This window comes from Rhinatrema bivittatum, chromosome 1, assembly GCF_901001135.1.
Source record: "Rhinatrema bivittatum chromosome 1, aRhiBiv1.1, whole genome shotgun sequence".
NCBI lineage: Eukaryota > Metazoa > Chordata > Amphibia > Gymnophiona > Rhinatrematidae > Rhinatrema > Rhinatrema bivittatum.
Window position 1 is genome coordinate 272,280,118 of NC_042615.1, and position 19,841 is coordinate 272,299,958.

Sequence of the window (19,841 nt, forward strand, 5' to 3'; positions counted from 1 at the left end):
GAGGAGCGGCACTGAAGGACACCCAAGACAGAAGGCTGGAAGCCATCCTTAAGCAGTCCTTTGATGTTTCAGCAATGACGTTACAAATTGCCTCTTGCTGCGCGTTCCTGTTTGATCCTCTCCCGAGACACTACCACGCCCGGAGAAGCTATAGAACCTGCAGTCTCTTTCCTTACTGATGCTACCACAGACCTCATGTGCACCTCATCCAGGGGTGTCGCCGCTGCAGTGGCGGCCAGAAGACAACTATGGCCAAGAAGACCATGGTACATGGACATGCAAAGACTACTGACGGGGAGCCCTCTGTGTCTACCGCCACACAAGGACCTTCTTCAGCAGGGACCAATCTTACACGAAGACCCGGTTCGATTCTCTCTTATGATATGGCCCTTGAGAAGACTAACCTAAATAAGCGTGGCTACTCAAAAGTCGTGATTGACACCCTGCTCCGGGCACGCAAGTTCTCCACATCTCTGTCTTACAGATGGATCTGGAGAGTGTTCAAAGCCTCGTGTGAAGACCGCGGTCTCCTCCCGAGGACAACCTAAATTCCCTTGATCCTGGAATTCATACAGGATGGCATGAAGAAGGGGCTGTCCCTTAACTCCCTCAAAGTCCAGGTCGCAGCCCTCACCTGCTTCAGATCTGAAGTGAGCGGTATCAGACTATCAACTCATCCTGATGTGTCTCGCTTTCTGAAAGGAGTTAAACAACTCAGACCATCACTAAAGTGGCCGGTACCTCTATGGAACCTCAACCTAGTACTAGACATCCTAGCAGGGGAGTCCTTCAGACCAACAAGCGGCTTGTCTCTATGTCTCTTGATCTTGAAGACAGCTTTTTTTGATCGCAATATGCTCAGCTCGGCGCATCTCCGAACTTCAAGCATTATCCTGTCAGGAACCATTCCTCAGGTTCACCCCAGGCACATTACAACTGCGGACGGTACCATCCTTCCTTCCGAAAATGGTTTCCCAGTTCCATATGAACCAGACGATATCCTTACCATCACCAGATGAGCACAGGGATTTGGAAGGCTCAAGCCTCCCTCGCCACCTGAATGTTGGCAGAACTCTAGTTCGATACCTGAAAAGAGCAGAATCTTTGCACAAAACTGATCACCTGTTCGTTCTTCACAGCGGAAAGAAAGAAGGGGAAGCAGCATCATGGGCGACCATAGCCTGCTGGATCAAAGAAGTAATTCATGCAGCCTACATAGAGGCAGGAAAACCACCACTTCTACAGGTCAAAGCGCATTCTATAAGGGCCCAGGCAGTCTCCTGGGCTGAAACCAAGCTAATTTCGCCAGCCGAGATCTGTCGGGTGGCGACATGGTCCTCCCTATACACCTTCTCCAGGTTCTACCGTCTGGATGTTCAGGCCAGGGAGGATACAGCATTCGCAAAGGCAGCACTAAGTGGGCCATGGGCAACCTCCCACCCTGTAGGAGGAGTAGCTTTTGTACATCCCATTGGTCCTGAGTCCATCTGGCTACATGCTAGGAAATGGAGAAATTACTTACCTGATAATTGTGTTTTCCTTAGTGTAGACAGATGGACTCAGCATCCCACCTACGGCTGCCCCAGAAATAGAGAACCTCAGATACAAATATCAAGATTGAACAAACACGGGTAAGCCACGGCCTACCCCTAGTTCAAGACACCCGCAGTTGCCCAGGTGCTGGTGTTTATTGTTTCAGTGCACTGGCAGTCTCCAGTTCCAAAGTTTTATATATATATATAATCAGTTGAACCAGTTCAAGGTTAATCAAGTATTAAGCAACATATATCCACACTGGCTTTTCGAAGACAATACTGAAGAGCTAAGCATGCTGCATGAGTATATATGTAGGCTGACGTCAGCTTTGAAATCTGACTCCGTCTCCCATATGCTATCAGGAGAGCACAATACCATTGGTCCTGAATCCATCTTATGAGGTAAGTAATTTCTCCATTGAGAAGCGAATTGTTGTAGGGCCTGTGGTGCAATAAATCAAGACAGTATGTTTCAGTCTCATCCATGGGGAGGCTCCATGCTGAGGCCTTGAATACTATGTGCAATTCTGGTCACCATATCTCAAAAAAGATATAATTGCACTGATAAGAGCATAGAATTTATTTATTTATAGACTTTTTTATACCATCATATAGCACAGGCCGTCACAACGGTTCACAAACATCATAAAATAAAAATTGATCTGTAGAACAATATAAAATACAATAACAAGAATGTCTCCCCTATGAGGAAAGGCTAACGAGGTTAGGGCTGTTCAGCTTGGAGAAGAGATGGCTGAGGAGGGGATATGATAGAGGTCTACAGAATCATAAAAGGACTTGAATTGATTATTTAATCTTTTAGATAATACAAGATTGGTTCCCAGCAATTGAAGAATCACCTTAGTTGGTATAGACAAATAAATAAAAGGAATAGGGAGCACTCCATGAAGCTAGCAAGTAGCACATTTAAAACAAATTGGAGAACATTCTTTTTCACTCAATGAACAATTAAGCTCTGGAATTCTTTGCCAGAGGATGTGGTTAAAGCAGTTAGTGCTCTAAGGGCTTTCTCTCACCTTCTCTCGGGAAAGAGAATCTCTTAATCCATATGGACAATCAAGTTGGCCATGTTCTCCATAAATAGGGAGGTATGGCTTCTTACGCTGTTTCCATCTCCAGTTAACCTGCCTTCCAGGAATCGAGAATATGTTGGCGGCCCACCTCAGTAGAATATTGCTACTGCATCACTTGAACCAAAAGTAGCAGATGACTTGTTCAGATGCTGGGGAAAACTGGTAATCAATCTGTTTGCCTCAAATGTCCTCAGAAAGGTCAAATTGTGCTCTGTGCATCCAAGCAGCAACAAGTCAGCTTCTGATACTTTCCTGCTAAGCTGGAACATCTGTCTACTCTAATTCACATGACTGTTCAGAAGGCCCTTCATGAGAAGGCAAGGATAATCTTATTAGCAACAGCCTTGCCTCGACAAATGTGATATCTATAGTTTGTCATCTGTCAAATAAATAATAAATAAATAAATTTAATCTGTGGTTCTATTGGGGATATATCTGATATTTATCTTTGAGGAGGGCAGCAGACTCTGCCATCGCTGGTGCTCATGGCCTAGATGTTGTGCACACAGTAGTCTCATCCTTATGCCTTCCAAAGGAAGTGGCGGATATACTTATTTTGGCTAAAAAGCTTTCGATCACGAGATCCTATAGTTTCAAGTGGAGGAGGTTCTCAATTTGATGTGGGGCCCGTCATCTAGATCCCTTCTCCTATGGCCCAAGGGAATTGTTTCAATATCTATTCTTCTTCTCATCCTTGGGCCTCAGCATCTTGGGCCTCAGCACCTCTTCAGCCAAAGTTCATCTCAGCACTGTTGTGGTGCATCAACAGCAGGTGGAAAGAGTTCCAGTCTATCTCTATCTTTTGGTATCCAAGTTCATGACTGAATAGTGGCATTTCTAACTACTGGTCAGTAAATTTCCAGTGTATTGAGACATTAATGTGGGTGGTCCTAGCTCAACTCATGAAACTTCCTTTTGAACTTCTGAAGTTGGTGGATTTGAAGTATCTCAATTCAAAAGTGTTTCTAATGGCCATCTTAACCATATCTGCAGTTTCACAATAGGGTGGTTCTGTGGACCAACCCCAAGTTCCTTCTGAAATTGATGTCTGCATTCCACATTAATTAAGCTGTTGTGCTTCCTACATTCTTTCCAAGACTACATGCACACAGTGGATATGGAGCTTTTCACTCCTTGGCTTATAAGAGCCCTGGTGTATTATCTAAAGAGGACTCAAACTCACCATCAAGCTTCTCAACTGTTTTGTTTCCTTTGATTCTAATTGATTGGAAAGAGCAATTACCAAACAGATTACAAACTCTGTCAAGGCTCATCCAGTGAGAGCCATGGTAGATTTCAGTGGCTCATTTCAGGACCATTTCTATGGAAGACATATGCAAAGCTGCTATTTGGTTTTCTGTGCACACCTTCATGTTCCACTATCATCTGGAGAGCATATCCTGATGAGACAATAACTTTGAGCAATCAGTAGCATGTAGCATGTTCACCCAGTAGTCCCCTCTCCACCTGGTGGCATCTGGGGTGTCTTTAAGCAAGAGCTTCCACAGTGCAATTCTCACATTGGTATTTCCCACACGTAATGATTAATTCATGCCTGCTTGTCAGCAGAGAAAGCAAGTTTGCTTACCTGCAAACAGGGTTCTTCATAGACTGCAGGATGAATTAGCCATACTTAACAAGGTGCTACTACTGCTTATCACGTTTATGGTGATACTCAACATATGCAGCACTATACAGAAACATATAAGACAGTCCAGGTTCAGTAGAGCTAGAAAGCTATCAAAACAAACATACAGGACAAAAGAGACTACCTTATTATAGCTTAAGTTCTGGAATAGACAGGCTTAAAAGACAGCATGGGGGAACTGCACATGCTTACCGAGCTCTGATTCTGTGTTGATGCCATCGGATGACAGCACCCACATGTAATGGCTGATTCATCCTGCTGTCTACAGAGAACCCTGTTTACAGGTAAGCAAACTTGCTTCTCTGTGCTCACTCCTCTCATCCCACAGTGGTTAGAATACATAGCTGTGAAAAACTCAGATCTTGCACTCTACTGCTGCATATCTAAATGTAAAGAAAACATTTAACTTTCCTCTGTCCAATCTTCAGTCATAAGTTTTGAGTTTTGGTTATATTTGGTACATATTAGCATATATTTCTTTGAGAATGGGTTCTCCTTTTGGCTGCAAGCTTTGGTGACTTCTGAGACATTTTAAAGGTTGATGAGGAGGTCAAGACTGTTGCAATAAACATTATCACTGTAATTTTTTTTTTCACTTTTCCAGAAATTCAGGACAGTGGCCTGTCTCCTCGTCTCCCACTACTGATATCCAATACCACCCAAGGAAAAAGGTTTTTTGAAGATACCCTTTTTCAGCAAAGTGAACTGGAGTTTGCTCCTCTGAGGTAAGAGAGAATTCTTTTCTAAGGATTTCCTGTTCTGCATGTTCCTCTGTATCACACAGCTAGTGTTACTTTCATAATACATGTGATGAGTGTCCTCATTGATGATACAACTGCAGTGAGCTAGTATGTTTGTGTTTCCAGCATAATCAACTTTACAACAGTATTTTAGCTTAGCCACCAAATGTCAGGCTGTATAGACTCTATAAGGTCCATATTCAAAAGCATTTAGCCAGAAAACTCAGACGTTATCCAGCTAAATGAATATTTGGGCACTTATGTTGCTAAATTCTAGCCAGATATCTTATTATTCGGCTAAAATTTGTTAGGATAAGTTAGGGGCATTCTGGGGGTGTAACTGGGAGGAGTTGAATTTGTCGGATAAGTTATCTGGCTAACTCCCATATTCAGAGTTAGTTGGATAATTTAGCCAATTAAGTCTGGTTGTCTCATAGACCTATCATAAAGTTAGCTGGATAAATTTATCCTGCTAACTTTAGAATAGACTGATATATTCAGTGGCACGACCAACGTCGCTGAATATACAGGCTAAATTAGCTGGCTACATTTATCTGGCTAACTTGCTAGGATTGACAACTTTTCTGCTGACCACGACTGGAGGATGGGAGAGGGGGAGGGTCCTTCTTCCTTATTTGCATATATTGCAGATCCTGCCACTTGGAATTCATTTGATATTAGGCCTACTGTTAGCGGTGCCCTCAGAAAGCCATGAGTAAACTAAATTATAATATAATAAACTTCCATATCAAAACAGCACTAACTGCCAGCAATTAAACACTAACAACTAGAGGTGTTGCTAAGTATTTAAAAGATATGGAGCACAAGCCCATATGGCATTGCCCTTCCCATTGCTCTGAGATTTTTAACAACTCAACAATCACAATCAGCAGCTTCTCTTCCCTCTCACCCCCTCAGAGAACACTCCTGCAAACAATAGAGCAAATATACCATACCATACCACACTATCAGACTCAAACAGTAACCACTCCTCTCACGAAAAGACAATATTGCAATTGTTAACAGGCCATAGGAATATACCTCATTCTGTAAAAAGAAAACAAGCTAGGCTGCTTATAGATTCCTACCCAGATTCTATACACTAGCAGAATACCCCGCCCTTCGTCACGCAAACCTTCACCAAACACAGAATAAGAGTCCACAAATTAGAAAGAGAAATATACAGATAAAAACTGAAATTGAAACCCTGGAAAGCTTGATTATACAGTACATGCAGAAATCTATTTCATCCAGTTCTGAGTAAAACACAATGATATGAGAGATGTATATCCCAAAGTTGACAGGAAACTAAAAATAAAATGCTTTTTTTTTTCTTTCTTTAACCTGGTTGTCTGGATACTTTATTTTTCTAATCAGGTTCATTGCAGTCGTCTAACTCATTTTCAACATCTCCTGTCCATTTCATTTCCTCTTTTCTCCTTTCTTCACTTCCTCCTCTACACCTGCCTCCAACATTTTACCCCAGCAGTGCACATCAAACCATTAACCCTCTAATCTTAACCCTCTTTCCCTGCCTCCCTCTTTCTTCTCTTTCTTTCTCATGTTCCCTGTGGAATGCCTATTATATTTCCAACAAGCTTGCCTACATGCATGATCTCTTATCTATCATACTCTTCATCATTTTATTATTTATTTATTTATTTATTTATTTAAGTTTTTTATATACCAACATTCAAGACGGTGGTCCCATCATGCTGGTTCACAAGAAACAGGGGTGAAACTTTACCATTTAACAAAAGTGCATCTCACCTGGATTGAGTCCTGACTTTCCCCTGAAGACTCTGCTTCAGTTGGTGTTCTTTATCATGGAGGTTCTCCGAGGACAAGCAGGATGGTAGTCCTTAAACATGGGTGATGACATTGAATGGAGCCTGGCACGGAAAACTTATATCAAAGTTGCTAGAACTTTGACTAAGCCTCATTGAGCATGATCAGCAAGCATTATACCACGTGTCCACACCGGGGTCACCTTCAGACTCTTCTTTTCTGCTGAGTCTGTAATTTTGTGGTCGAGTGAAAGCCTCAATTTTTCTTACTTTTGGCCTACTTAGCCTGCTTTGGAAAACTTCATTTTCGTGAGAATTTTCTTCACTGCCTCGTGCAGTCGATGTGGACCCCCCGCCCCCCTAGTTCTCCCTTTAGCTTCCTAGATAGGGTTTTCGGTACTTATCAATACGTTTATTTTTGCTTTGATACCCCTGGGGCAGCGGTGCATTTAGTTGCCACCAGCCATTGACAGCCGCCACCATCGATTTCGATATTGGGTCCCTTTTATTTCATGACGACATGTCTACCTTGGGATTTAAGCAATGCTCCCAGTGCACGAGGACCATATCTATCATGGAACACCATGATAGATGTGTCCTCTGCCCTGGGGCATCATATGACATCCAGGGTTGCAGCAGGTTCACCCAGATGACCCCAAAGGTACGTAAGATCCAGTTTGAAAAGATGGAGTGCCTCTTCGAGCCGGAGAAGTCCAAGTCATCGGCATCGAGGGACCTCAGAGCCACACCAATGGCACCGAGCCATCGACAGTAGCGGGGCCATTTATTCCATCTATGCTGTTGGCTGAAAGGGACACTGGAGGCCAGACATCATCGAGCTCCTCCAGGTTGAAGATGTCTGGTTCCTTGTCTTCGACCTTAGCACTGGAGAAAGACCATATCAAGCATTGAGGGAAGCCAAAGAAGCATTGGCATTGATCCCCGTTGATCATGGTGCTAGGCATGGGGATGCCCCAGCTTCAGCTGTGATGCTCCCAAAGTGACCCTGTGGTGAGGAGAGCCATTTCTCCATCAATGCTGTGGGTGTGCCATGGACTCCAGTCACAATTCCAGCCGCCAATCCTCATCTCGGTTCCAAAGAGGATCTGGTCACACCTTCTCTGTCTCAACCTGTCTTGGCATTGGTGATTTTCGTGGAGGAACTAGAAAGGCGTGTGCAGCTGGTCGTGGAGAAAGTGATGCAGGGCATCGGCACAATGCCACCACCGGCATTGCCACCATTGCTTTTTGAGCCGCTGCTAGAATATCTGCACACACATCGGTGTATTACCGACCTAGCTGGCATTGGTTCCCAGGATGTCATTGATGCCCTGTGGGGCACCGCCGCGTCCCTCTGCCAATCCGGTCATTGTTGCCGCTTCCTTGGAAGAGGAAGTTCCTCTCAAACTAGCAAAGGTACTGGGTCTCATGGCCCCACATCCAGTTCCATAAGTGGCTGCACTGCTGGGCAAAAGCTGAGCGCCCAGGGCCCCATTCCCAGTTGATGCCAGTGGGCATGCAGGTACCTATGGCCCATGGGAGGATGACTCATCATTGGCCTCCAACGATGTTTCTTATGGTCTCCCCTGATAGTTGCCATGATGCCTCCAGAGGAGCGAAGGAAGTCCCTGCCAGCGTACCTCTTCTTCACAGGATTTGTCAGGTTGGTGGTGGAGGCCATCCCCTCTCAGTTGATGAATGAAGAGGAAACAGGCACAAAATGCTGTATATCCTCCAGTTCATGGAGCCTCCTAAGGAGATCATGGCAGTCCCAGTACACAAAATCCTTGTGGAGTTACTGTTGAAGATGTGGGAGCACCTCCTCACAGTGCCTCCCGAGAATAAGAAGGCGAATGCAGTCTTATCTATCTAGAAGGCTTTCGGATTCGACAAGCAACAGCTACCACACCAATCGGTGGTAGTCGAATCTGCTCTTAAGAAAGCCAAGTATTCTAGGACCTATCTTTTGGCACCCCAGGAAAGATCACAGAGCAGTGGACGCTCTTGGGAGGAAGGTGTTTCAAGGGGCTATGATTATTGCCCACATAGCTGCCTACCAGCTCTGTATGAGCCAGTATACACTCAACATCTGGAAGCAGTTGCAGGATGTTGCCGAGCAACTGCCTTAGCAGCAGCAAGACACACTCCTGTCGCTGGTGCATAAGGGCCTGGAGTACAGAAAACATGAGGTCTTCTCAACCTATGATGTTTTCAAAACAGCATTGAGGGTCTCTGCAGTAGGAATTGGCACCTGCAGAATTGCATGGTTGCGGGCCTCAGATCTCAGACCAGAGAGGTGCAGGAGCAACTCACTTTGGAGATAAATTTAAGGATGCGGTTGCTCAAACCAGGACCATCATATTACCCTTTGGCAGCTTTCCTTCAGCATTCCAGATCTGTCATCCTCATGTAGGAAGTCTTCAAGATCGGGGCCGAGGAAGTCCTTTTTCTGTCCAAACAGGTACTATCCTCCTCCCTCTCACTCTCATCAACAGCACCAGAGCTTTCGCGGCCATTCCAGCAGCAAAGAGACCCGAAGCCCCAGCCAGCACCTCAGTTAGCTCCAGGAACAGGGTTTTGACTGGATTGTAGGGAGTGTAGCCCAGTTGCCCGTACCCTGGGTGATGGAGTTACTGGTCAGGGGAAGGCTGTGATTCTTCGCAAACCAGTGGGTTTTGTCTCTCTGCCAAGGATACCAATGCCTCCTGAGCTCGTTTTGGGGCCCGGTAGCACATCAGGAGGTTCTACCAATGGAGCTCTCCTTCCTCTTAATGGCCAGAGCCGTTGTACCCGTTCCACCAGGGCAAGGAGGGTGGGGATTTTACTCCTGGTACTTCCTGATAACAAAGAAAACAGGAGGATTCTGTTCCATCCTAGACCTAAGGCCTTTGAACAAATTCAACAAAAAAGAAATGTTCAAGATGGTTTTCCTGGGCACCTTGATCCCCTTTTTGCAAAAAAGGAGACTGGGTATACTCCCTCGATTTGAAGGACACTTATGCGTACATCGAGATCTTCCCAGCTCACCGGAAGTATCTCACATTTGTGATGGGGAAAATAGCACTTCCAGTATTGCGTGTTGCCGTTTGGGCTCGCATCAGCCCCACATGTCTTTACGAAATGCCTGGCCATGGTGATAGCACACCTTCGCAGACTTGGGAGCTCATTTTCCCATATCTGGATGATTGACTGGTCAAGAACACCAATCAGGTGGGGGCTGACACCTCCGTGCACTCAATCATCCCGATATTGGAGACACTAAGGTTCATCAGAACCAGCAGGTATCAGCTTGGCACATGTTGAGGATGTTGAGTCATATGGCTGCAACAGTTCATATCACTCCTTTGGCACGTTTAGACCTGGAAAAGGCCCAATAGACCCTGAGATCACAGTGGTGCCAGGCCATTCAGAACCTCCAGCATTGCATCCGAGTCACCTCTCCTCTCCAGGACTCTTTGTCCTGGTGGTGGGCAATTTCAAATCTAGAATGGGAGATCTCCTTTCAAAGTCCTTCTACCCAAAATGTCCAACCATGGATGTAATTACCCTGGGTTGGGGAGCTTATGTGGATGGGCTCAGCAGTCATGGTCTCTGGTCTGCTCAGGAGCATCTCTATCAAATCAATTTCCTGGAGCTCTGGGCAATAAGGTATGCTCTATGAGCTTTCAGAGATTGGCTGTCCAACAAAGTTATCCTGATCCAAACCGACAGCCAAGTGGCAATGTGGTATGCAACAAGCTGGGAAGTACAGAATTGTACCTCCTGTGCCAGGAAGCAGTTCAAAAGCAGTCATGGGCCCTGTCCCACAGGATGGTGCTCAAGGCTATGTACCTGGTGGAACAGATAAAGTGATAGCGGACAGATTGAGTCGTATCTTCAGACCCCACGAATGGTCTCTCAACCAAGGGGTCGCGAATTGGATCTTCCGCTTTTGGGGAAGCCTGGATATGGATCTCTTCACACAGTGCCTTGGAACAGGAAAGTGGAGTGCCTCAGGGATCTGTACTTGGACCAGTGCTTTTTAATATATTTATAAATGATCTGGAAAGTGGTATGACACAAAATTATGCAGAGAAGTTAAATCTCAAGCGGATTGTGATAAATTGCAGGAGGACCTTGCAAGACTGGAAGATTGGGCTTCCAAATGACAGATGATCTTTAATGTGGACAAGTGCAAAGTGATGCAAATAGGGAAAAATAACCCTTACTATAGTTACACAATGTTAGGTTCTATCTTAGGAGTTACCACCCAGGAAGGAGATCTTGGTGTGATAGTGAAATCATCGGCTCAATGTGCTGTGGCAATCAAAAAAAGCAAATAGAATGTTAGGAATTATTAAGAAGGGAATGGCAAATAAAAAAAAATGGATGTCATAATGCATTTGTATTGCTCCATGGTGAGACCGCATCTTGAGTACTGTGTGCAATTCTGGTCGCCACATCTCAAAAAAGATATAGCTGCACTGGAGAAAGTGCAGAGAAGGGCAACCAAAATAAGTGTCATGGAATGGCTGCATTATGAGGCAAGGCTAATCAAGTTATGGCTGTTCAATTTGGAGAAGAGACGACTGAGGGGGGGATTTGATAATGGTCTACAAAATCATGAAAGGACTTGAATAAGTTAATGTAAATTGGGTTATTTGCTCTCTCAGATAATAGAAGGACTAGGGGGCACTCCATGAAGTTAGCAAGTAGCTCATTTAAAACAAATTGAAGAAAATTCTTTTTCCACTCAGCACATAGTTAAGCTCTGGAATTCATTGCCAGAGGATGAGGTTACAGCAGTTAGTGTAACTGGGTTTAAAAAAGATTAGGATAAGTTCCTAGATGAAAAATCCATAAATTGATATTAATTAATAAGCAATAGTAGCTTGAGATTTATTTAATGTTTGGGTACTTGCCAGGTGCTTGTGACTTGGATTGGCCACTATTGGAAACAGGATACTGGGCTTGATGGGACCCTTGGTCTGACCCAGTATGGCAATTCTTATGTTCTTATGTTCTCATTCTGCTCTCTGTACAGGACATGCGGCAAACCAGCCTCAGATGCCTTCGCCTAGTATTGGGGCAAGGGTCTTCTGTATATGTATCCACCAACTCCACTGGTAGCAAGGACCCACTAGAAGCTTCATGAGGACAAAGGGACTATGATCCTCATAGCCCCTTATTGGCCGAGATACATCTGGTTTCCACTCCTGTGGTAATTGTACATCCAGAAATCGATCAGTCTGGGTTCTCCCCCAGATCTCGTCACACAGGATTGAGGCAGGTTGCAATATACCAACCTCCAGATCCTGTCGCTCACTGCCTGGATGTTGAGAGGTTAATATTGCAACCACTCGATCTGTCAGAAGATATGTCTCGGGGCCTGGTGACTTTGAGAAAGCCTTCCACTAGAAAGTCCTATGAACTGAAGTAGAGGAGATTTTCCATATGGTGTGAGCAGAAGGTCCTAGATTCTTTTTCCTGCTCCACACAAAAACTGTTTGACTACATTCTACACCTATCGGAACCTGGCTTAAAAACCAACTCCATTAGAGTTCATGTGAGTGCACTTGGCGCATACCACCGTGGTATAGATGGTATGCCCATCTCTGTACAGCCTATAGTTGTATGCTTCATGTGGGGCCTGTTTCAGTTGATGCCTCTCCTAAGGCCTCCTGCTGTGTTTTGGGACCTCAAAATGGTGTTAGCTCAGCTGATGAAAGCTCCCTTTGAGCTGCTGTGCTCCTGTGACCTAATTTATTTATAAGTAAATAAATAAATAAATAAAGTACCTGACCTGGAAGGTCATATTTTTTGTGGTGATCACTTCAGCACGCAGGATCAGCAAGCTCCAGGCCTTAGTGACATTCACCTTACACTAAGTTTTTCACACCCTAACAGATACATTTTAAAAACATTGCTCGTGCAAAATGGCCCCATACACACGTATGTGGGCTGCGCGCGAGCAACGCAAATTTTAAGAAGCCAGGAAGTATGCGCGAAATACTTGTGCATGCACGCACTAAGAATAAGGAGACAGAAAAGGGGCAAGGAATGGGCGTTCCGAGGTGGGGCCAAGACGTATGTATATAACCCTTGAATTCTGCAAGGCTGACCATGGCAATGCATGCCAAGTAACACAGGTAGCTTTACTACTGGTCCTGATGAGGCGCAAGGCTGGGGAGAGAGAAAGAGAGAGAAACTCTTTTAAAGGGCCAATCTGACACTATAAATATCCCACTGTAAGGGGGACACTTTCAACTTAGAGTGGGTTTTGGGGGGGACAGTGGTCTGCCTAGGGCGTAAGGGTCTGTAGACCCTTGTAACACTGCCCCCCACCAAACCCAGTTAAAAGTGGCCCCCCTTACAGTGGGATATATATAGAGTGTCAGATTGGCTCTTTAAAAGAGTCTCTCTCTCCTAGCTAGTCACTTGTGAGTATGTGTGCAAGGCTCCAACACATACGTGCGGTAGAGATATTTTAAATTGTACATGTGTACTTGCATGCACAGTATAAAACTGAGCACATTTTTCCTCGTGTGGCCAATATGTGCATTTATGGGTGCGTGCGCGCACCTTTTAAAATGTAGTAGTTCCTGCCTAAGATGGTGACGGACTTCCATTTTAACATTGTCCTGCCAACATTCTTTCCCAGGCCCCATTCTCACAAAGGCAAACAAGTCTTACATAGTTTGGACTGCAAAAGAGCATTAAGGGTGGATTTTCAAAGGCCCGCGCGTGTGGCCAGACCTTGCCGTAAACCCTGCTATGTGCACGAGTGCCAGGCCTCACCAGGGGGTGCAGCTGGATCTGGAAGGGACGGGATGGAGGCCGGCTGGGACAGCGTCCATTAGCCTCTGTCCCAGGAAAGCCAGCAGGCGTAACTTGCTTCTTCGAAGGAGGAGCAGTAAGTAGAAAAATAAAAAAATTTCGGCTAGATAGGGGTCGGGGTGGAAAGGGGAAAGGAAAGGAAGATTGGTCAGGGGGGGTAGGGAACTGGGGGAGGCCCGATTGCGTCATCGGCATATTTACGGAAAATTTGGCTCCCTGCGTCCACTGCCCGCATATGCGCGCACATGGCCATGAGATTTTATGACATGCGCAAGCAAGTTATAAAATCGTTGTGTCCATGTGCACGTGCTGGGAACCGCAAGTGCTTCTTTTAAAATCGACACCTTAGCTTTCTATCTGGAGCAGACAGAAGCCCTTGGACAATCCACAAAATTTTTGTTTCTTTTGATAGGAGTAAGTTGGGTATTGCCATTGCCAAGCAGATGCTTTCCAATTCGCTGGCAGACTGCATCTCCTTCTGTTATACCCAGGCAGGACTTCATCTTGGAGACCATGTCAAGGCTCACTCTGTTCGAGCCATGGCAGTATCAGTGGTCCACTTGCAAGCAGTTCCCATGGAGGAGATCTGCAGAGCTGCAACATGGAGTTCTCTCCACACATTTACATCACATTACTGTTTGAATAGGGATGGCTGACGCAATAGTAGGTTTGGACAATCTGTCCTTCAGAACCTGTTTGAGGTGCAGAATACAATTCTGTTCCCACCTAGAAACCATTGTTTGTGTTCAGGCTGCCCCCTCCTTGGTACCAACAAAACTTGTTATTGTGCCTGTTGGCACCTATTTTGGTGGTTTGTTGGTCCCCTTTTATGTTGGCGTGCAACCTGTAGCTAGGGATTCACCCTTCTGTGAGGTCTACTATCCTGCTTGACCTCAGAGAAAGCAGAGCTGCTTACCTGAATTAGGTGTTCTCTGAGGACAGCAGTAGTTAGTCCTCACGAAACCTGTCCGTAACCCTGTGGAGTTGGATTACCACTATGTCGGTTTCTTCACCTTCTTTACTTTCATCAGTGAATTCTATATTAGAAGACTGAAGGGGACCTCGCATGGACATGTGGTATAATGCATGCAATGAAGCTCAGTCAAAATTCTAGAAACTTTGACATAAATTTTCCATGCTGGGCTCCATCCAATGATGTCACCCATGTGTGAGGACTGACATCCTGCTGTCCTTGGAGAACACCTCTTACAGGTAAGCAACTCTGCTTTATCTTTTTTTCTCATTCATCTCACACAGTATGATATGGATATGGTGTTATATTGCTGCTCTGTTCCCCTTCTGTAGGGTTCAACCCCTTCTTCCTCTTCAATCCCACTCCTTTTGTTCTTTTCAGGTCCATTCCATTTGCCTATTCACTCCACTTTCTTTCTGGGTTCCTGTTATTGATCAACTTCCTGATAAATCTCCCTCCTTCTTTCTTCCTGGCTTTCTTTCTTCCTTGAACCATCTTTCCCTTCCCTTATTCTTGGGGACTTTTACCTCCATGCTGATGTCTCCTCTGACCCTTATGCCTGAAAATTCCTTGCTTTAACCTCTTCATTTGACCTCCAACTCTGCTCTACCACTCATACTCTCCAATATGGCCACTTAACGTAGTCCTGTCTTTTATCTGCTGTCACTCAGATGTCTCCACTTCAATTCTTCCCCTCTCAGATCATCATGTGATAACTTTTACACTAAGCCACCAACCCCCGTAGCCTCTTTCAGTCACTACCAATTCCCTCAGGAATCTCCAGGCTATCAACCATTGTATCTTTTCCATTACTGTCTCATCTCCTCTCCTCTACTACATTCTTGTGTCCACTCTGCAGAGTGTCTTTGGCTAAAATTCCAAGCCCAGGCTGTCTTTTTACATTTCACATTCATTCTGATCTGCTTCAGTCTGCCATTGCACTTTCCAGGTAAGACTATGATGTCCATATGACAACCTCTATTGCATCCAACCCTTGCCATCTCTTTATCACACTCTATTCCCTCCTCAAGTTGCCTTTGCCTCTCACCCCCTTCATTCTCTGCCCAGACTATGGCTGACTATTTCCTTGTCAAGGTTCGCAAAATTAGTCTCAAGTTCTCAACCAGGTCACCTCTACTTCCCCTTCCCCCACTTCATTCCTTCCCACGCTTTCCGCCTTTGCTGAAATCACAGTGGACTGCACATCTTCTCTATTCCCCTAAATTCACTACTTGTTCCTCTGACCCCATTCCTACCCAGCTGCTCAGCTCTGTTTCTCTTGCAGTCATCCCTTCCATGTTGCATCCTCAATCTATTACTTTTCACTACAACTGTTCCCGCTGCCTTCAAGTACACTGTGATCACACCATTTATCAAAAGACCCTCACTGGACGTTATCCTCCCTGATAACTATTGTCCTGCCTCCTTTTTCATTTCAAACTACTTGAACGTGCAGTTCACCTCTGCTGTCTTGATTTTCTTTCATCTCGAGCCATTCTCAATGTGCTCGGTTTTCACCCTTGCATTTCACAGAAACAGTCCTTGCCTGAAACTTCAGTGATCTGCTTATGGCTAAAACCAAGGCCTTTACTCATTCCTTATCCTTCTTGACCTATCTTCTATTGTTGACACTGTGGATCACCATCTACTCCTTGATTCTCTGTTCTCCTCACTTGAATTTCAGGACTCTGTCCTGTCTTGATTCTTTTTTTACCTCTTCCATTGCACTTTTAGTGTGTTCTCTGGTGGATCCTCTACCGCCATCCCACTGTTAATTGGTGTGCCTCAGGGCTCTGTTCTGGGCCCTCCTCTCTTCTCTATAGTAATTCCTTTGGTGCTCTGATCTCCTCTCAAGACTTTCAATATCATCTCTATGCTGATAATCCACAGATTTACCTCTCTGCACCAGAAATTTCAAGAATCCAGTCCCAAATCTTAGCCTGCTTGGATGTCCCATTGCCACCTTAAATTCAACATGGCCAAGACAAAATTCCTTATCTTTTCCCCAAAGCCACGTCTCCCTTTCTCTGTTTGTGCCATTCCCTCCCCCCCCCCCCCCCAATCCTTTCAGCCTGTAACCTTAGGGTCATATTTGACTTCTCTCTCTCCTTCTCTACGCATATCTAAAACATTGCTAAAATGTGTTTTTTTTTCTCTGTAATATCACCAAAATCTGCTTGTTCCTTTGTGAACACATTACCAGAATCATTATCTACTCTCTCAGCACCTCCCACTTAGACTACTGCAGGCTGCTTCTCACAGGTATCCCAGTGAACCATCTCTTTCCACTACAATCTATCCAAAATTCAGCTGTATAAGTTATCTTCCGTCAAAGTTGCTGCACCCATATTACCCCCTTTTTTCAAGTCATTGCATTGGCTCACTATCCATTTCTGCATACAGTTTAAACTCACCTTTCTCACCTTCAAGAGCTTTCACTCTGCAGCTCCTCACTACCCCTCATTTTATCTGTCCCTACATCCCTCCTCCCTACATCTATCCTGCTCCACTCATCAGACAAGTTACTTGTATCTAAGCCCTTCTCCTCTACTGCCAACTCCTGACTCTGTGCATTCCACCTGAATTGGTAAATTCTCTTGCCTAATTCAAATCCAGTCTAAAAACTCACCTTTTTCAGGCTGCTTTTAAATTTTAACTCATGATTATCCTACTCACTGGCTTGTTGATTTTAACCATTTCCTTAATAAATGAAATTTCCAAATCTCTTTTGCCTTGTATGTTTGTCTTGATTGGATTACAACTTCTTCTGAGAAGAGTCTATCTCTTAGGTGTTGTTTTACAGTCCTGCATACATCGAGGAACGCTGTTGAAGAGATTATTAGTAGTCATAAATGCATGCATGTATTTATTTATTTATTTATTTATTTTTAATTTTTATATACCGGAATTCCTGTATACAATACAAATCAATCCGGTTTACATGAAACAAACAGAATTGCCCAGGTCTGGGAGTTAGGACCGAGGTTTTTTTTACAGAGAACATTAAACAATAACAATAACAATAAATATCAATAAATAACAATGAACCATTAATAATGTATGCTGTGCTGAGTTTTGTGCACATCTCTCTAATTTTCAAAGTGGACCTAAGTGCATAAGAATAAAATTTGGAGATATTAATGGATTACTGGACGGGTGACAGAAGGAGATAAAAGAGCCTAAGGGATTTATTTATTTGATTTATAAATCACCTATCAGGTAATTCATAAGTGATGTACAGGAAAACATTCATAATAAATACATATAAAATTAAAACAAGATCAAACTACACAACAATAATCTCATTCAACATCCAAAATTGACAAATGTCAGTATAATTATAGTCACGCCTGCTTGTTCCTGGGAAAAGCCAAATATAGACAGCATTGAGCATATTAAAAAATAGCACTGATAGGCTTATCCAATCATAAATCATAAACATGATTTAAAAATCTAAAAGCAGCACAAGAATTTGAACTCTGTAATAAGTAAAAGTATCCATAAAACTACTTAACAGGCCTCAGTCTCATTAAATACCAACATAACCTTTGTTCTAAAAGACATTATACAACTTTCTGATCTAATTTCCTCGGGTTTACTATTCCATAACTCTGGGTGAGCCACTGCGAATAGACACTCACATGTCTCAATTTAACCGCAACTTTTTTCCCTGACATTACAGGCTAGCATGTAAACCTTCAATAGATCTCTAATTGAAAAGAGGACCACAGCATGTAACACTTCAAAAATGAGTGCAAGTAGTGTTTTCACATTGAGCCATGGATGGAACCTAATTTTTATGTGATGGGGACCTGAAATATCATTAAAGATGAGGAATTTGAGGGTAATGTTCAGCTTCTAAAGATTGCTTGTACTTTGGACATGTAGACTTTATCCCAAATTTTCAAAGCAAAAATGTATTTCTCTTGATCCTTCTCTCTTCTATCATCTGTTTATTCTCTCCATTTTTTTCACCTCTGCATCTTTTTCTCTCCTTTCTCATTTCCTCTCCAGCTTCCTCCTTGTCTCATGTTGTTCTTAATCTCCCTTGTCCTCCCTTTGTTCAACCTCTCGCATATTCTTCCTCTCACTACCTTTCCCATGGCCCTCGCATCTGTCCCTAACATGTTCCTCCTTACCTCCACATCTCACCTTCATCTTCCCTGTCCTCACTGTTTCTTTCCATGTCATCAAGCCTTCTCAGAGATCGCTAAAGGTTGGCAGCTGTGTGTTTTTCCCCATACCAATACACAGAAGAACCAAATATGGCCAATAATGAAATCTTTATTGTAAGGAAAATTTGTCTTTGGTTTACAAGGTGTTGGTGGAAAGAAAGAGAGCAGTACACAAAGTGCAGAGTACAAACTCTTTCAGAGAGCTAGCTAGCTGTTACATCTCTTCCTTGTATACAGTATTCTTACTATAGGCTCCATACACCTCCATTCCCCCCTCCCCCATCATGCGTTACCCAGACCTCTTGTAATTTGTCATTTACCATGCACCAAAAAAGGGCACTGCTTCCTACTCCTAAGCCAGTATAGCCCCCCTTCTGACCATAAATGTCCCAGCTCTGGTTCTGCATTTCACCTCGGTGCCCAGGCAAAATGCTTCATGCTCTCTGCTAACTGTTGTCAGGCTGGCACACACTGGTTCCTCTTTTGGACATGTTCCTTCTGTGCTGTCTTTCAGTGTATCTGCAAAGATGCAACTCTCCCTTTTGCTGGGGTTTGGACACATGAGCATCTTGCCAGACCTTTAGTGCTTGTTGCCAAGCAGATTTATACACAGCTTGACAGCATGTGTCCTTGGCCCCCTTAACTGCTCCTCTCCAGACACCCCCCCCCCCCCCCCCATATGCTTCTTGCTTCTATAATGATGCATACCCTGGTCGAAAGGAGACTGATCCACTCACTCTGTCCCTGTACAGCTGGAAGCTGCAGCACTGTTTGTTGACATGGCCTAGGTAGGGAGGGAGAAGGAACAACTGAAGTATCAGTGCTAGGGAAACACAGTGGTGGAGGAACTAGTATGATGTTTGCTAGCTGCCCTGATTGTTTGCCATCATTTTGATGTGGTGTGAAGTGGATGTAAATGCTGATATGGCAGGGGACCGTAACTGACAGACCAGCTCCTGGAGGCCTGAGAGTGAGACTGTGTCCTTGTTCCATCCTTCCAATGCTGATGTCAGCTGTGTACCGGGGGTTAAGAGGCAGTGTGCTGTGGTGATCTGCTTCTGGCACACCAAAGC

The 19,841-nt window shown here is 44.3% G+C and overlaps 1 protein-coding gene across 3 annotated transcripts in view; it reads left to right on the top strand.

Moving 5' to 3' along the window:
* Positions 1-19,841, top strand: part of ALMS1 (ALMS1 centrosome and basal body associated protein) — a 266,815-nt gene that overhangs the window by 79,678 nt on the left and 167,296 nt on the right. For all 3 annotated transcript variants that reach the window (XM_029594680.1, XM_029594673.1, XM_029594689.1), the window contains exon 4: positions 4,882-5,002. In XM_029594680.1, the coding sequence (XP_029450540.1) occupies positions 4,882-5,002 (121 nt within the window). The remainder of the gene's footprint in view (positions 1-4,881; positions 5,003-19,841) is intronic.